Here is an 18,682-nt window from a genome sequence, read left to right as displayed (position 1 = left end):
GATGCCAAAAACATTGTTTCCTCGACGTTTTTTTGAGGAAAGGTTGTATGTGATACAACCGGAAGGTTTTGTTCCTGAAAGATGCTAATAAGTATGCAAAGCTCCAGCAATCCTTCTAAGGACTGGAGTAAGCATCTCGGAGTTGGAATGTGCTTTGATAAGATGATCAAAGTTTTGGGTGTATACAAAGTTTATGAGAAACTTGTATTTCCAAAGAAGTGAGTGGGAGCACTATAGAAAAATTTCTGATAAATATATGTTGACATATTGTTGATCAGAAATGACGTAGAATTTCTGGAAAGCATATAGGGTTATTTGGAAAGTATTTTTCAATGGAAAACCTGGATTAAGCTACTTGAACATTGAGCATCAAGATCTATAAGGATAGATCAAAATTCTTAATGGTACTTTCAAATGAGCACATACCTTGACATGATCTTGAAGGTGTTCAAGATGGACCAGTCAAAGAAGGAGTTCTTGCCTGAATTATACGGTATGAAGTTAAGACTTAAAGCTCGACCACGGCAGAGGAAAGAGGAAGGACGAAGGTCGTCCCCTATGCTTTTGTCATAGGCTCTATACGGTATGCCATGCTATGTACCGCACCTGAAATGTGCCTTGCCATGAGTCAGTCAAGGGGTACAAGAGTGATCCAAGAATGGATCACAAGACAACGGTCAAAGTTATCCTTAGTAACTAGTGGACTAAGGAATTTTCTCGATTATGGAGGTGGTAAAAGAGTTCGTCGTAAAGGGTTACGCCGATGCAAACTTTGACACTAATCCAGATTATTCTGAGTAGTAAACTGGATTCGTATAGTAGAACAGTTATTTGGAATAGCTCCAAATGTAGCGTATTAGTTGCATCTACAAGATGACATAGAAATTTGCGAAGTACATACGGATCTGAAAGATTCAGACCCATTGACTATAACATCTCTCACAAGCATAACATGATCAAACCCAGAACTCATTGAGTGTTAATCACATGGTAATGTGAACTAGATTATTGACTCTAGTAAACTCTTTGGGTGTTAGTCACATGGGGATGTGACCTTGAGTGTTAGTCACATAGCGATGTGAACTGGATTATTGACTCTAGTGCAAGTGGGAGACTGTTGGAAATATACCCTAGAGGCAATAATAAATTGATTATTATTATATTTTCTTGTTCATGATAATCATTTATTATCCATGCTAGAATTGTATTGATAGGAAACTCAGATACATGTGTGGATACATAGACAACACCATGCCCCTAGTAAGCCTCTAGTTGACTAGCTCGTTAATCAATAGATGGTTACGGTTTCCTAACCATGGACATTGGATGTCATTGATAACGGGATCACATCATTAGGAGAATGATGTGATGGACAAAGACCCAATCCTAAGCCTAGCACAAGATCATGTAGTTCGTATGCTAAAGCTTTTCTAATGTCAAGTATCATTTTCTTAGACCATGAGATTGTGCAACTCCCGGATACCGTAGGAGTGCTTTGGGTGTGCCAAACGTCACAACATAACTGGGTGGCTATAAAGGTACACTACAGGTATCTTCGAAAGTGTCTGTTGGGTTGGCACGAATCGAGACTGAGATTTGTCACTCCGTGTAAACGGAGAGGTATCTCTGGGCCCACTCAGTAGGACATCATCATAATGTGCACAATGTGATCAAGGAGTTTATCACGGGATGATGTGTTACGGAACGAGTAAAGAGACTTGCCGGTAACGAGATTGAACAAGGTATCGGGATACCGACGATCGAATCTCGGGCAAGTGTCGTACCGATAGACAAAGGGAATTGTATACGGGATTGATTAAGTCCTTGACATCGTGGTTCATCCGATGAGATTATCGTGAAACATGTGGGAGCCAACATGGGTATCCAGATCCCGCTGTTGGTTATTGACGGAGAGTCATCTCGGTCATGTCTGCATGTCTCCCGAACCCGTAGGGTCTACACACTTAAGGTTCGGTGACGCTAGGGTTATAGAAATATTAGTATGCGGTAACCCGAAAGTTGTTCGGAGTCCCGGATGAGATCCCGGACGTCACGAGGAGTTCCGGAGGTAAAGATTTATATATGGGAAGTCTTGTTTTGGTCGTCGGAAAAGTTTCACGCATTATCGGTATTGTACCGGGAGTGCCGAAAGAGGTCCGGGGGTCCACCTGCCCCGGGGGGCCACATGGGCTGTAGGGGTGTGCGCCTTGGCCTATATGGGCCAAGGGCACCAGCCCCAAGAGGCCCATGCGCCAAGGGATAAGGGAAAGGAAGAGTCCTAAAAGGGGAAGGCACCTCCTAGGTGCCTTGGGGAGGAGGGACTCCTCCCTGGCCGCACCCTTCCTTGGAGGAAGGGCCAAGGCTGCGCCCCCCTCTCCCTTGGCCCTATATATAGTGGGGAAAAGGGAGGGCAGCCGCACCTAAGCCCTGGCGCCTCCCTCTCCCTCCCATGACACATCTCCCTCCTCCCGCAGCGCTTGGCGAAGCCCTGTTGGAATCCCGCTACTTCCACCACCACGCCGTCGTGCTGCTGGATCTCCATCAACCTCTCCTTCCCCCTTGCTGGATCAAGAAGGAGGAGACGTCGCTGCTCCGTACGTGTGTTGAACGCGGAGGTGCCGTCCGTTCGGCGCTAGGATCATCGGTGATTTGGATCACGACGAGTACGACTCCATCAACCCCGTTCTCTTGAACGCTTCCGCGCGCGATCTACAAGGGTATGTAGATCCACTCCTCCCTCGTTGCTAGATGACTCCATAGATAGATCTTGGTGACACGTAGGAAAATTTTGAATTTATGCTACGTTCCCCAACACAGACGGCTTCACCGGATTATTCTTCAAGAAATGTTGGAGGTTCATTAAACCTGACATCATGAGGGTCATCCAAAACTTCGACTCTCTTCACACTGCCAACCTACAATGGGTGAACTCTGCCAATGTTGTGCTTTTGCCGAAGAAGGATGGTGTAGAGGAGATAGCTGACTACAGGCCTATTAGTCTCATCCATGCTATCGCCAAAATCATCGCCAAGGTCCTCTCCTTGCGGCTTGCTCCTCGCATGGATGGCCTCGTCTCCAATGCTCAGAGTGCCTTCATCAAAAAGAGGAGTATCCACGACAACTTTATGTACGTGCGGAACATGGCTCGTCGGCTCCACAAGTGCAAGACCCCTGCCCTCCTCTTCAAGCTTGACATTAGAAAGGCTTTTGACTCCGTCAAATGGGAATACATTCTGGACCTCTTGCAGCGCTTGGGCTTCCCAAGCAAATTCAGGGACTGGATTGCTGCGTTGCTCTCCTCGGCTTCCTCATGCATCCTTCTCAACGGGATTCCAGGCCCTCCCATCAGGCATGGCCAAGGGCTTCGGCAAGGGGACCCAATCTCGCCGCTCCTATTTGTCCTCGCGATTGACCCGCTTTGTCGAATCCTTGATCTTGCAACACACCGAGGCCTTCTCCGCAAGCTTCGTGGTCGTGGTACCATGGTGCGAACTTCTTTGTATGCGGATGATGCAGCTGTTTTCCTGGCTCCGATCAAGAGGGACATCGAGAACTTCTCTGCTATCTTAAGGAGTTTTGGCGAGGTCACGGGCCTCCACACCAACTTTCACAAAAGTTCTGTTGTGCCCATTCGCTGCAACCACCTTGACTTGGACCATATCCTTCATGGCATGCCGGCAGCAAGAGCTTCTTTCCCTGTGAAATATTTGGGCCTCCTACTCTCGGTCTGGCAGCTTAGGAAAGTGGATTTCCAATATCTTGAAGACAAAGCGGCTGGAAAGTTGGTCACTTGGGAGGGCCAAAACATTACCACCATCGGTCGTACGACTCTGGTCAAGTCGGTTGTCTCCTCCCAAGCGGTGTACTCCATCACGCCTCTCGTTGTGCCGCCGAGCACTTTACGAAACCTCAACAAGATTGAGCGAGCGTTTCTGTGGTCTGGCTCGGATAAGACGACGGGTGCCAAATGCAAGGTCAACTGGGAGGTGGTATGTCGTCCTCGCGAGTATGGTGGCCTTGGGGTGCTAAACACTGACAAGTTCGCCCGTGCCTTGAGACTAAGATGGCCATGGTTTGAATGGAAGGAGCCCAACAAGCTTTGGGTGGGGCTTGGTAACCCATGCTCAGAGGAGGACCTGAATTTTTTCTATGCGTCAACCACGATTACTGTTGGAAATGGTGCCAAAACGCCTTTTTGGGACTCTCCCTGGCTGCTTGGGCGCAAACCCAAGGACATTGCCCCGCTAATCTTCGGTGCCTCCAGGAGAAAGAATTGGAAGGTGCGTGAGGCCCTTAAAGGGAATGCATGGATACTGAAGGTCAAGATTGACACGCCCGTCACCGCTGCCCACGTTCACGAGTTCTTCTCTCTTTGGATGCTCGTGAATGAGGTCCACCTTGACGAGCATGCCGAGGATGATATCACCTGGAAGCACTCCAGCGACGGGATTTACTCGGCATCCTCTGCCTACAAGGCTCAATTCCTTGGGTTGATTCTCTCCCCTATGGATTTCATGGTGTGGAAAGCTTGGGCTCCACCCAAAGTTAAATTCTTCTCGTGGCTGGCTCTACAAGACCGGATTTGGACTGCAGACAGGTTGGCCAGGCGCGGCTGGCCCAACTGCGGCCTTTGTCAACTTTGCAAAAGGGAGCAAGAGTCTGGCGTCCATCTTTTCTTCAAGTGTCGCTACACTATTAGGCTTTGGAGGATGCTCATTGACAAGTTGGGACTTGTGCACATGGACACCACCACTTGGCATCTTGCTGGCTCGGTGAAGGAGTGGTGGGAGAAGCGAACCGACTTGCAGAATCCCAATAGACGAGCAATGTCCTCTCTCACTATGCTCGTCTCCTGGTCCGTTTGGAACGAGAGGAATGCCAGAGTCTTCCGCCACAAGAGTGCTCCACCGACCATCCTTCTTCAAATGGTCCTCGACGAGGCAAAGCTGTGGGTCACTGCTGGTGCTAGAAAGCTAGGGGACATTATATTGCAAGAATAATTGTCATGCCGTGTGTTTGGCTCTTGTAACAACTCTATCTTCTCCTTATTTAATATATGGGGCAAATCTTTTGCCTCCGTTTCGAAAAAAAATGTGCCTTTCGTACCGCGTTGGGATCTATTTGATCAAACTCTTAAATTTCAGCGCCGATACATCCACATGCATTGGATTTTGTCTACCTTCTTTTCACATGTTTTTTCAAAAGAGAAAAATGGGATCGGCACCCGTGTCGCTCCAGGGCAGCTCGGGTCGTGTATTGAGTGCGAGCCTCCTCCCCTCACCGCCGCTGCCGGTGCACTACCAGGAAGCCTGCCCGGTCGACGGCGGCGGGGCCCTTATTCATGCCTATCGGGTGGTTTTTCAATTGTGGCTAGGCAGGCGCTACAAGCCATCGTGGTTTTGTTGGTGCCTCAGTGGCTTCCTCCGGGAGGGTGTGGCGGCGGGCACAACTTCACCATGGGTTCGTGAATCTGACTCGACGAGTATGGGTCATGCTAGATTGGAGGTTCGATAGCCACGTGGTTGCGACGGTCGTCTTAGGCGGGAGATGACTCGTCCAATCTTCTGACCACGTCGCTCCCTAACATTGCCTCCGATGATGGCGACACGCCACTACTATTTAGAGGCTGCTGGTTTAGTGGTTGTCTCGGTCATGCGTGGCCACATGGTAGGAGTGTGGCGGTGTGCCATAGGCGCTCTGCAAGTGTGTCAATTGCGTGCCCACAACTTTATTTGGATCCCCGTGTGGTTCATAGTGTTGCCACCTCCCGTTCAGCGAGAAGTGGAGACCCGTCCTGTGAAACAGAGGACTATTAATGGTGCCCGTCTATGATTTGCGCATGTGGTGGGGCATCAGCATGAGGAGTTTTGATAGGCCTACTTTGTGACTATCTCAGGTGGACACCATGGTGGTTTATGTAGATTATTTGATGATATAACTCTCAAAAGATCCATCATCAAGATGGTGATAGTAACATCGTGTCATATCTAGGATGAAAATAAGTGATCTGATCTTCCAAAAAAAAATGATCTCAGTTTTGTTGGTCGGTCCCATGCTCCCAGCAAAGATGAACTTTCATCCTTATCTTGTTGAATGTGTTGTCTCTATGCTAATTTTGTGGACTTGATTGGTTAAACCCAACATCCAGGACGAAAATCCTTTGTCCTGACAGTCTTATGTTGGATGTGATGATGCCAGTGCGGGTGTGTTCTCCCTTATTGCAAGCATTGTTGCGAGATAGTGCAATTTACATCTTGTCATTGTTGTCTACCTAATGTCTCTATTTGTTGATTACTTTGGCCTTGTTAATTATATTATAGTAGTGTACACCGGTAGATTCAATCTCTGAGGTTAGACCTTTCTTTTGAAAGAAAGTAAAACTAGTTTTAATCATGCCATCGGTTTCTCTATATTTATTACAAAGAGACCCCTTTTATATATAAAAAGGCTCCCCCTTCGATTTCATTTAACAGAAACCACAATGTTCTACATCTACTAAACAGAAAATAGAAGCAACATATATGCTATAAATGACCTACAACACCTTGATATATCAAGCTGATTGACGATTAACTAAAGATCCACCAGGGCTTCAGCGCACCATCAGCAGGCACCTAAGACGATGAGAACCAGTGCTTTTAGGTTGCTTATGCTAACAAAAGGGAGGTTTTCCACTTCTTGACTACATATAGAGCGAGGAGCAGAAACAGAGTGCACATGTTCACCTATTATAGGTTTGGTACAGGTCTACAGGAGCAGACAACAGCGGCAGAGTAGAAAAAGGGGACGTGGCGTTTTGGCTCTCAGGTGCATTCGTTTAAAATAGTAAACAAAAATAAAAAAAACTCTGATTTTTTATGTGATGCTAGATGCTCATGTGTATGAAGTCCGTGCCAAATTTCGAGTTTGAACATTTCAGTAGCTCTTAGGAAAAAAAACTAAATTTCGGGTTGTAAAAAAGCTTACTGTTCATGTACTGTTTTGATCGAATTTTTTTTCACGAGCTCCTCAGATGTTCGAACAAGCTGAAATTTGACACGGACATCAAGCACTGGAACATCTTTTGGCTAATAGTTTTTCAGAAGTTTTTAATTTTTTTAGTATTTGTTCTGAATTTTCTGTTCACTGGGTGCAGATGAGCATGGACACCAAATTGAATATCCGCCAAAGTAGCTTCCTTCATCATCTTTGCACTTCCACATATTCTCATTCTATCCTGAGCACACCAAAATGCCATCCCTAGAGTGCACGAAACACTTCACTTGATGTCTGCTCAAGCATTTTTACCTCCCACTTCAACTTTTCTTGATTTTCCTGCTCTTTTGCGAAATAATCCAATCATTAAGCCATCTAGCAATCATATTGAGAGAGACAGAAGGGTCAGTAATTTTTGCATTGTCAAATATGGTACTATTTCTTATTTTCCAAATAGTCCAAAAGACCATAGACACTCCAGTAAACATAAGATGTTTTTCAGCAGCTCTAAAATTATTCAACCAAGTAGTATTGTCAAGAGTGTAAATCAAACTGAAAGCACATTTTAAAATATTTCACAACATCCAAGCCAAGGACCATTTCATGAACAAATGTTTTTCATCTAAACCAGAGAAAGGGCAAGCCCTTCTACCAATCCATCCTCATCTAATCAAGTGTTTTTGGTTAGGATATTGTTTCTAAGAACTAACCACATGAAAATCTTCATTCCATGTGGATTTTTTGTTTTCCACATAAAGCTGCATGGGTATCTAATGTCTTTTTCAATCAATTTCCGTGGTACTCCCTCCGTTCCAAAATAAGTGAGTCAACTTTGTACTAACTTTGTAAAGTTAGTACAAAGTTGACTCACTTATTTTGGAACGGGGGGAGTAGCATTTAACAGAGTATATACCATTTTTTTTGTCAAAGTCCACTTGATAGTGTCTTTTTCATTGTTTAGTCTCATGTCCCCCCCCCCCCCCCCCCCCAATAAGGGTCCTCCTAATATACACCTCGGGTACTGACAAGTTCTTGTCAAAGCATATGTTATCTAAGAGATCATTTTAATCAAAGTATTTTCATAAAATAAATTGACTGGTCCTAATTCTTTAGAATTTTTTGTTTATCGGTTGTTTGAATGTATGATTGAATTATGTCATGCCTATTGAATCCTATAGTACATAGAAAGACAAATAATTATTATGAATCAAACAAATAATATAGGGAAACTTTATATGAATTCCAATTCTTTCACAATCTATAGAAAAGTTTACGAAAAAACTTTGAAAACAAAAAAGCCGAATGTCACGCAGGATTGGGATTCGGATGTCAAAAGAGATATGTAGTTATCTGCATATGTATTCTAACATTTCCGCGTACATGGTGCGACGCACACAGTGCACCTGATTAACAAATAAACAAGTTGATGCCAGTGGTTTAACCTACTTAACAATGGGATTGGGAGGACTGGCAGGCAGTAGCACTAATAATTTAAACGGCTCTTTGTCCCTCCTGATTTGACCACTGCCACCACCAGGGCTCCATCATTACGGAGCACTCCCCTAATCAATCAAAGAGAGTAGAGTACCACCACAAAGCAATCCAAGAATCATCATTGCATTAGTAGTACAGCATGTGACAACTCCATCAAACCCATACTTTAGTTTGCAGGACAATAATCACAGCAGGAAAATTACAAAAAGCCTGTGAGCCAACATGCCTGCCAGCTTAATTAGCCTGGCCAAAGGCCCCTTCTTTGCCAAAGTGATCAAGTGAAGTGGCCCCACTTCACTGACCTAGGACTGTCACATTTGAACTAGACATCACTGTGTTTACCAGAATCATCACAAGATCGGCTTCTCAAAAGATGTAAGCACCACCCTACCAAATTCAGATACCGCAGGAACTGCCCAGTTTATGCACAGATTTGTTGCTATTTTGTGCATCATATGTATGTTATCTTGTAGGCATGAGTTCAAATGAATTCGTACACAAATTTGTGGATTCTCTGCTTCCGAGGTTATTTTTGTAGACATGATTCGAATCAATTCAGTACCAAATTCATGCGAGACAGAATAGACTATTTTCTCAAAAGGGATAGTACCAAATTGGAAATTATTGAAACAAGCTAGTAGCAAAAATAAGCATATTAGTGAAATAAAATACTCATGTCGCTACATGACGAGCTAATCAAGTCGAAAATTTGAAGAGAGAAAAAAAGTGTGGTCAATAAGAGCTTTGACCACCTAATTAAGAGGGTACGTACTCCACTCAGCCTAGACAAACCTCAGCTTCTATTACGAAGCCTCCCCCACCCCATCCCCCACTTTTAACTACAGACTCGATCCCGTGCCGGCGGCGGCGCGGCGGCGGCGTCACATGACGCTACAGGAACTGGGGTTCTCCTCGTTGAACATGTTGTTGTACGGCTCCTGCGGCGGGGACGACCGCATGCCCGGCGGGCCGTACATGTACTCCGGCGGCGGCGGCGGCGGCATCATCATCGGCGGGTAAGGCGAGTACCCGCCGTACGGCGGCGGAGGCGGCATTGGCTGCATGGACGCCACCGGCGTGGGCGCGTAGTACGACACGCTCGCGCTCGGCTGCGCCATGTTGTAGCTCATCACCGGCTGCGGCGCGTAGTACGGGAACGGGCCGCCGTGGCCGTGCGCGCGCTCTGGTCCCGGCCCCGGCGCCGGCACGGGGGGCATCGCCTGCTGCGGCTGTGGCTGCTTTGTCTTTGGCTGCTGTTGCTGCTGCTGCTGCTGCGGCGGAGGCGGCTTCTCCGTAGCGGCGTCCCCGTCGCCGACCTCCTTCTGCTGCTTGTTCTTCTTCTTCTTCCCCTTCTTGCCCCCCGCCTCCGGGGCCTCGTCGGCGGCCGCCGCTTCTTTGGCTGGCGGCTCCGGCGAGCCCTTCTCCTTCTTCTCAGGATCCTCTCCCTCCTCCTTGGCCTCGTCCTTGGGTTTCTTCGCCGCTGCTTTCTCTGGTTTCTTCTCTGAACGTTCGTCCTTGTCTGGCTTCTCCGAGCTCTCCGGCTCTGCCTCGTCGGCCACCTTTTTGGGCTTGGCGTCCGCCTTCTCCGCGCCCTTGCCGCCCTTCCCGGCAGACGGGGCCTCCTCAGGCTTCTTGGCCTCTGTGGCGGGCGGCGCCGGCGCCGGCACCGGCCAGAGCGCGGCGTGCTTGCCGGACTTGAGCAGCCGTCTGACGAGCGCGTCGGCGGCCACGCTGCCGGTGACCGTCACCTTGTGCTGCGTCGCGTCGATCGTCACCTTGTACACGCCTGATACACATTCGATTAATCAAAACCACAAACAAAGAAACAGAAAGTATTCCACACCAATTAATCGTCGTTGCAAGAAGAATGAACTTGCACGAGAATGAAAGTTCAATCAATTAACCGAAGCGGACTCATGAGTTGGTACCTTCGATGCTGTGGAGCACCTTCTTCACCTTCTTCTTGCACCCCTCGCAGTGGATGGACACCCGCAGCACGGTGGTCTGCAAGCAGCACCAGCAGCAGCAAAGCCCAAACACAATGTCAGCAAAACTGCCTCGCCACAACAAGAAGAAGAAGAAGAAGAAGAAGAGGAAGAGGAAGAAGACGGTGAAGCTGTTTTGGAATGGCTCACCGTGTACTGCAGCGGCTCTGCCTCCCCTGACGCCATGGAAAAGAGGAGAAAGGTAGCTAAGCTACAGAGACTGAGGCAGGGTAGCTTCGAGAGTGGAGGAGCTGGGGCAGCCGAGATCAGCTCACTCTCAGTGGCGGCGGCTGGCCCGGGCAGTAGCAGCTTCTGGAGTGAGAATGGCAACGGAGGGAAAGAAGGGGCCTTTGCTCCACTAGGCAGCTAGACTTTTATAACGGTGAACGAGCAAGCGTAGGAGCTCAGTGGGCCGAGCCCGCCGCCGCTGACCCGCGGGCCCGCGCCCACCGGTGCCACGCCGAGGCCGAACCGAACCACCACCGCGCGAGGCCCCGGGCTGGCGTGGCGTCTGGCGGCGACGGTGACATGAGAACCACAACGCCGCCACATCATTGGACAACCCCTCCATGATGGATCCATGATGAATCCATGATGGATTTTCACTCGCACTGCCTCCAAATATCTTGTGAGGATCGCGTCTAGTGATCTCTCGATAAGGATCCTCAATTGCGCAAGGCCACACCGACGTGATGTGATCTCGTTTGCCTCCAGATCCAGAAGAATGCAGACGCCGCTCATAACTAATCCGGCTGCAGGGTTTGGTGAGGAGGAGTTGGACGGGTCGTTAGATTAGCCGGCAACAACCTAGCAGCGGCAGCATTCAAATCATAATGCAGCATCATGGACGTGCAGCTGAGTAATAACCAGGGTTCCTTTCAGTGCTGCTGCTTCTGCTGCTTGATTCATGGAGTACGAGTAATAGGCTTGCTGGCTGGCTTTTGGAAACCTGATCTGACGAGGCGTTCCATCAATTTCTCCAAGTAGGGTTAGTTAGGTGCGCCTTCTCGACCTAGGGCTTAGCTCTCGTTGTACAATCGTCTACGCGGATACGCGACGTCTCGTTCCCGGAGGAGCTGCTTTGTTCTTGTTCTTATCCGCAGATCAAATAGCACTACAGGTAGTATGTTCGTAAAACTTTGGTGTGTCCGCATGCAGATCAGTTGTCTACTAGTCCAAGAGTAGCTTTGAGATTACTGGCTAAACCAAAATTCCATCAAACGGGTTCCATGATGGAGTAAGAGTGTTTTTTAAATGGAGTGGACTAACGGGAGAACGTTATGTTTTCATTGTTAGAACCCAACACATTTCTTTTCATCCGTGAATTCCTCCTACCTCTACATGCATGCAAAAAAATAGAAATGATATCTGCCGGACGTCAGCCAGGGAGCCCATTCCAGTGAACACATTCCCCGCGCGTTGCGGATCTTGGCGCAAGCCCGACGTGACATAATAGGTCAGCTAGAGCCGTTCGCTATACACGTTTAATGGCAAACGTTCAATTTTTTTCTCTCCAAAAAATTCACGACCAAGATGCGCGGGGAGGGGTTCAAACTCGCTAGCTCGGGTGCAATGGGCGGGGCTCGATTACCACTCAGCTGTAGTGGTTTTTTTTTTGTGTGTTTCAAAACAATGGAAAACAAATTAGGTCTTTTTGTCATGCTCCACGGCAAGCTTTGGGTAATTGTAGCACTTATTCATGGCAATTTTGGAATTACTTTTCTACTTTCTCACATGGAAATATATTATTAAGGGAATGATATTTTAATAATTAATATATTATTAAGATTAGGAATTTTTTACTATTATTAAGACAATGGCATTTTTAGTACTAAGATTATGACAATTTTACTATTAAGACCATGGCATTTTTACTATTAAGATTATGAAAATTTTACTATTAAGACCACGGCATTTTTATTATTGATAACATGAGATTTTATTTATTAAGAGGATGGCAGCTTTATCATTAATAGGATGGTAGTTTATTATTAAGAAGGTGGCATTTTTACTATTGTTTGCATGAATTTTTTTGAGGATATTAATTTTCAAATTAAGAGGATGGAAATTTATTTGTTTATTGGCATGGTAAATTTATTTTATTTTCATTGACATGCCATTTTTATGAATTATTGTGTAGTAGACCCAATAAAACAAAAAATTACACAAGGGCATTTTCTTTTTGGTCCATGGCAAACATAAAGGAAGAAAAGTTTTCCAATAACATGACATTTTTTGCACACAGAAAATTCTCCATGATAATTTTCATAAAAAAATTGTAGATAACGCGACACATTTTTAAAAATCATATCGTTGTAAGCTTGTAAATTAGAGAAGTGACGGTTTTGAAAAGTATAGTGGCATTTTTTTTGTATTTTTCAACATGGCATTTTTATGAATTTATATTTTGCCCTATTTTTTTATAAGAAAAGTGTGTATTTGTTTTGTTCAATGCATTAAAAAATAGTTAACTGGGCTTCTAGGCTAATCGGGGTTCGCTGTGCCTCCCCCCGGCAAATGAACGAGGGAACGGGGGCGAAACACTTGTTGAGAGCTGCTCCCCATGGTAAATGAAATCGTTCGATGGGAGTTCGCGACTATTCCCCATATATTAGTGTAAGAAGACAAAAGAATGATAATATTATCCTAGACTCTTCACATTTAGAAAATTTAAAAATATCTTATAGCTCAAACTATTGGTCCGGTTGAAAATCCATTTCACCACTAAATCAACGGTGACGAACCTTCAAAAGTAGAGCCTATATTGGTACTCCCTCCTTCCATCTATATAGAGTCTAATGCATTTTTCGAGGCTAACTTTGACCAAATGTTAGAGCAACAATATATGACATGCAACTTACACAAAGCATGTCGTCAAATTCGTATGTGAAAGGAGATTTCAATGATATAATTTTCACATTATGCATGTCATGTACTCCCTCCGTCCCAGTTCGCAAGGCAAAGTTTTCAAATTCTTGGCCCAAGGTGAATTTCCATTGGCTCTGATTTTCCACGTAAAAACGTTAACCATCGCGCTGCAATTAATTTGGAAAGTGAAAAGAACTTTATTTTCTAGTCTTTAATTGATTTGGCGCGATATTTTCCTCTGCCCTGCGCGCTGTTTCCGCCTCGCGCGCTCCTTCCTCCTTTGGCGTGATATTTTCCCCTTAAATTTTGCTATCGCGCCCAAATTTCTTTCCTAAACCAGAGATTTGATTCCGCGCGCAAGGATTTCGTTCCAAACTCAAATGAAAGCAGCGCCCAGATTTCTTTATATAGCCATGGACTTACGTAGACGAACAGCCCAGTCTAGCGCCAGTTTCACACTGCATTGTGGAAGAGGAAGATGAGAGAAAGTACTCCAACATGCATTAGAATTGTGGTGCATGCAGCGTGGGAAGAGGAGTAAGTGTTGTGGTGCATGCATATTTAGTGGAGTGGTTTCCCACGGTGAAAAAGGAGTGGATCAGCTTTTGCATGCAAACATTGATGGACTACTAGTGCCAAATCGAATACAAATGTGTCTAGGGAGTGGAAGATTTTGGGACAAATAGTTTTTGGGATTTTGCCTTGCGAACTGGGACGGAGGGAGTACTATTAATGTTGTCAATAGTCAAAGGCCGTCTTGAAAAATGCATTAGGCCCTATATAGATAGAAGGAGGGAGTATGTTACGATGAATTTTTTGGGTAAAAGTTTCCACATCACCACGCCTGTGTTGGTAAGTTATTAAGTAGTTTACACGTAATTTTATTGGACATAAGAGATGGTTCTTCCAATCTTCTCCTCACATGCACAAGCATGCATGCACTATATATAGGACTGAAAGCCGTCATCATACCCCTCCATTCCAATGGATAAGGTGTGCACATATCCCGAAAATTGAAGTTTGATAATAAATTAGACCAACCAAATGTGGATTATATGTGATAAAAATATACTGTTAAATTTGTAATGAAAAGAAGTTTTGGTATAAATTTTAACTCACAATAAAACTATTCATCTAATTAAGTTCAAAGTTGGACTTTGGGAAGCATGCTCGCCTTATTCATTGTAGTACTATATTCTCTCCATTTAGAAATTTCGTAATCTTTTCTAGCTTAAACCGTTGGTCCAATTCAAAATATTCACCAATAAATTTGTCACGACAAGGCTCACGTAATTAGATCTCATGTTGGTACGTTTCGACGATTTTTTTGGAAAAATGTCACACCTAGGCTGTGTATGTTATCACACATGTGATAGGTAACTTTGTATGGTGTCTACACAGAAGTTATCGGGACATAAAAATGATTCTCCAACCTTCTCTCCATGTGCACATGCATGCAATAGGGCAGAAAGATTGAAGTCATTCTATATTCTTCCCGATTCAGAAATTCAAATTGGTTTGTAGCTCAATATGTTGTCCAAGTCAAAATCCATTCTCATCTTTATAGGTACGCTATCCATTTTGCTTAGCCTTCACACAAATGCAGTATGTACCTCATGATCCATAACCTTTGTGCCGATGAGTTTCTCTTCTATATCGTTTCCATACACTTTCACATACCTTGACTCATAATGTTTTATCAAACGCTTAATTCAGCATTCATAAAGTAAAATATGATGTACCAGTCAAATTCTTCTTTTCCAGCATGTAAAATGCATTTCTCAAGATTTTCTGTTCTATCTTTGTTGACATATTTGACCTCATTATATCAACATTAAATTACATTTCACTTCATAGAAATCACTTGTCTCCGGGCAATATCAAATCAGAGAAATCACCAAAATCAATATCTCCACCTTCAGTAGTTTCTATATGTTTATAATAACGCTTGACCTTCTTGTATAAGTGTAAGTGCATCTAGTATCCCCTTTGTGGTTTTGAAGTATTGATGATAAAATGTTCAAGGGACTAATGTGTTTGTGAGTGTACACAGGAGATAGTCCCTGAAGATTTGGTTTAATCGTCAAAGATGACCCTTAAAATGTATGGAATACATTGAAGAAATTGATGCGCCCTTGAAAAAATTGCGCGGGGAATTAGAACGTGAAGACTTTGTCTTTTACTGCTCTATCTGAGTCATAATAAGTGTCGCAGACTTGAATCTGAAGTTGAACCAATCTTAGTTCATAACTACGACACTTATTTTGAATCATAGGGAGTAGTTCTTTTTCTTTTTTTTTGTCATAGGAAACACCATCAGGGATCTAGGTGATCCATAAACGTATCTTTGAAGTGATGCTCGAACTATCCTATATCTTTGAGTGAAGACTTTGGAAATCTCTTGCAGTGCAGTTCATTTTCTTCAGCATCAGGTACAAAGTTCTTCGAGGCGTTGTTGATTATGCCATCACTGAGGGGTTAGGAAATCACCGATGCAGTTCTCATACCGTGGGGAAATTGAGAGTTCAAACAGTTCCAACCGTTGCTGAGCTAGTGCCAACTGTCACGTGGATATTATCATGACAATGGTCAAATCGGAAGGGCCTATTGGTCTTTTCCCCTCGGTTGTGCCCCAATTATGAATAGCCGCCCCGACCATCAGTTGTTTGTTGGCTGCTTTGAGTTATTGCGTGACAAGTGTCATCTAGAGCAACCTAGCCTCCGAAGAATATGAAAAATATCCTAAATGCCTAGAGCTAGAGTGATTGACCATCACTGAGAAATTTGGTCTATGTGAACCGTAGACCTATTACCTTTGAAGATTGTGATCTTTTAGACATTTAGGCATCGCATTTGAGCATCCAAGAGTCAATTATGAAATGGGGTATGTGAAGGTTTTGGTAGTCTACCTTGAAGACTTACCACGAGTGATTGGGCGAACTGTAAGTGATCTTAAGTCAAGGAGAATAAGTTGAAGACTTTGTCTTCTGAGTTAAATCTCAACCTCTTCAACCAGACGTAGAGCCTTCACAACAATTTAAACTGATCAAACAAATCCACTATCTTCATCAAGCTCTTTGGTTTCATTTCCACACCCTTTTACATTCTATAATTACATGCTAAAGACTTTGTCCCTGGCTCGAAGACATTGTCCGGAGACTTTCATTTTTCTTTTGTTTCTCACATGTTATGTTGGTCTTCAGTCTGGCTATATGAGCATCTAGTTTATTTGTTCATCTACCTTGAATGCTAGTTTACTTCCATTCTAATGACTTCACCACTCTAGCGATTACATGCTTAGTGTAGCTTTACTTCTCACCAATCTTTCTTCTATTTGCTTAGTGTGTGTTTCTTCAAAGAATAGGTTCCTTCGAAGAATTTGTTAAAAATGTCCCATTCACCCCCTTCTGGTTGATTACTTGCACTTTCAACAAGTTTAAATCAAATTTGTTAATATCCTTTTGTACGAATGACATACTTGATGTATTAAATCTGCCATCATCTGTGTCAGCACTTTTCATACTTACATTATAACCTGGCTCATGTTTAATAGTTGACGTATATGTCTTTAAACCTGCAATGCAATTATTAATTAACACACTCTCTTGCTTGCGCAAAAAACAAAATAATTAGTACCCATAAGGCATTTATCATTTATGTTCATGAAATTTCTCATTCAATGCTACTTTCGACATTTGATTCAACTATCTCAATATGTTGTCTCTTGTTAGAACTTGTATTGTTACATGTTAGACCTTCATCTCCAATACCAAGATATCTCAAAGACATTTAGAGTAACAGACACAACAAAAAATTGCATACAACAACTATTACCTTTTGAAACTACATCAACACTACTCACCCCAGAAACTTGTTTCAAAATACTCTATGGAACTTGATAAGCCGAGCAGTTAAAATAGAAATAATTGAAATATGAAATATTATATAATATCTATTATTTAAACTAGAAAACAATACATAATATCATGTTTCCTTGTCATACATGTTGCCTTGTAGAAATAAGACAACTAACATGTTGAATGCCCGCAAACATTCAGACGACCTTCTTTCAGTGCAACACATGAAAAATGTGTTTAATAGTGAGAACACTTTATCTATAAAGTCAATATCTTGTCTCGCTATATCATCCTTGCTTCTTGATATTCCACTCAAGAATTATTTTGGCATGCCTCAATTTGAATTCTTGTGTTACAGAATGTCGCACCTTGAAACACGGTATATGTTGTAAAAATAAATAAACTATAATTAGAACTTCTAAACTATAAAAATAAGCATTTACCGTTTCTATATAAGTATCTCTTATGTAATACACCACGGAATTGGTGTACGTGAGCATTGCTCTACATTCTTTGAAGCGACTTCATGATTTTTCATATTTATATTTGTATTGAGTGAATCAGCTGGCCATATACACTGTGCTTTCGGTGTAAACATTGTGGTTCAAAACTTTTCAACTTCATCATCAATTTTACTGTCAATCATTTTAATACATTTGTTTCTACAAAGATGAAATTACGACAATCATTTTTTGATTCAGCCAGTATAATTGCACATCAGGTTTGTTCTAATATTAGTACTTATGATGTTTAAACTATAAAGAAACCAAATTAACAAAACTGTTAAGCTCCATTACCATTTTGTTGGCACTTGACTTAAATCAACTCATTGTACATAAATACACGTACTGTCCCTATTTTTGTTCACACTGTAATATTTTGGACCATAATCAGCATTATACACAACCCCAATATCTCCATCAATGCCACAACAACAAGATTCAAGTAATACTAGTGCCCACAACAATAGATGAGTACAACAAGAGACACAAAGTTACCAACATAAAACATGATCAATGAGAATCAAGAGTATTAGACTTATTATTCAAATAAGTCCAGAGACATGCACATCACGATGCTTACGACATGACTAATTATGAAGTTAAACTAATAAATAAATAAAAACAAGTACTACATTAAGTTTCATTATAAGTAACTTGTCATTTAAACCTTCATAACATCAAGTTTTACGCAATGTAACTTATTTAAACACTTTTATATATAGTAATGCTAATGTAAGTGTGAGTGTATAATAGCTTATTCTACACACAACAACGCTACATTCAAAATATAGTAACACAGTATAAAAAATATAGTATTTTTTGAAATGTAGTAAATTACAAACTTGGATAGTGAAAAAAGTATTCATTATTACCACATTCTATACACCCTTTTACTATATGACGTTATTAGGGGGTGTAGAATAAGCTATTCTACACTCATGCTTAGAATAGCGGTACCCCTTTTAATATACATATGTATCTGGTCCCACTGTTTCACCTG

At 43.2% G+C, this 18,682-nt stretch overlaps 1 protein-coding gene across 1 annotated transcript; it reads right to left on the bottom strand.

The window, feature by feature from the left end:
- Positions 1 to 9,107: 9,107 nt before the first annotated feature.
- On the bottom strand, positions 9,108 to 10,816 carry LOC125541015 (heavy metal-associated isoprenylated plant protein 35-like). Its single transcript, XM_048704516.1, has 3 exons — positions 10,605 to 10,816; positions 10,398 to 10,473; positions 9,108 to 10,255 (listed from the first exon to the last, which is right to left on the bottom strand). Exons 1-3 carry the CDS (start codon positions 10,638 to 10,640, stop codon positions 9,351 to 9,353), a joined length of 1,017 nt encoding a protein of 338 aa, XP_048560473.1. The 5' UTR covers positions 10,641 to 10,816; the 3' UTR covers positions 9,108 to 9,350.
- Between the last annotated feature and the right edge of the window lie 7,866 nt (positions 10,817 to 18,682).

Source organism: Triticum urartu, chromosome 2, assembly GCF_003073215.2.
Source record: "Triticum urartu cultivar G1812 chromosome 2, Tu2.1, whole genome shotgun sequence".
Taxonomy (NCBI): Eukaryota; Viridiplantae; Streptophyta; class Magnoliopsida; order Poales; family Poaceae; genus Triticum; species Triticum urartu.
Note: the sequence above shows the minus strand (reverse complement) of the source record. Positions and strands in the feature narration are given on the sequence as shown.

Bases quoted from the DNA above. Each gene is read 5' to 3' on its own strand.
- LOC125541015 (XM_048704516.1), bottom strand. From the start codon at position 10,640: ATGGCGTCAGGGGAGGCAGAGCCGCTGCAGTACACG. The intron at 10,474-10,604 runs GTGAGCCATTCC...TGCTGCTTGCAG, and splicing joins CAGAGCCGCTGCAGTACACG to ACCACCGTGCTGCGGGTGTC. The intron at 10,256-10,397 runs GTACCAACTCAT...AATGTGTATCAG, and splicing joins GGTGCTCCACAGCATCGAAG to GCGTGTACAAGGTGACGATC.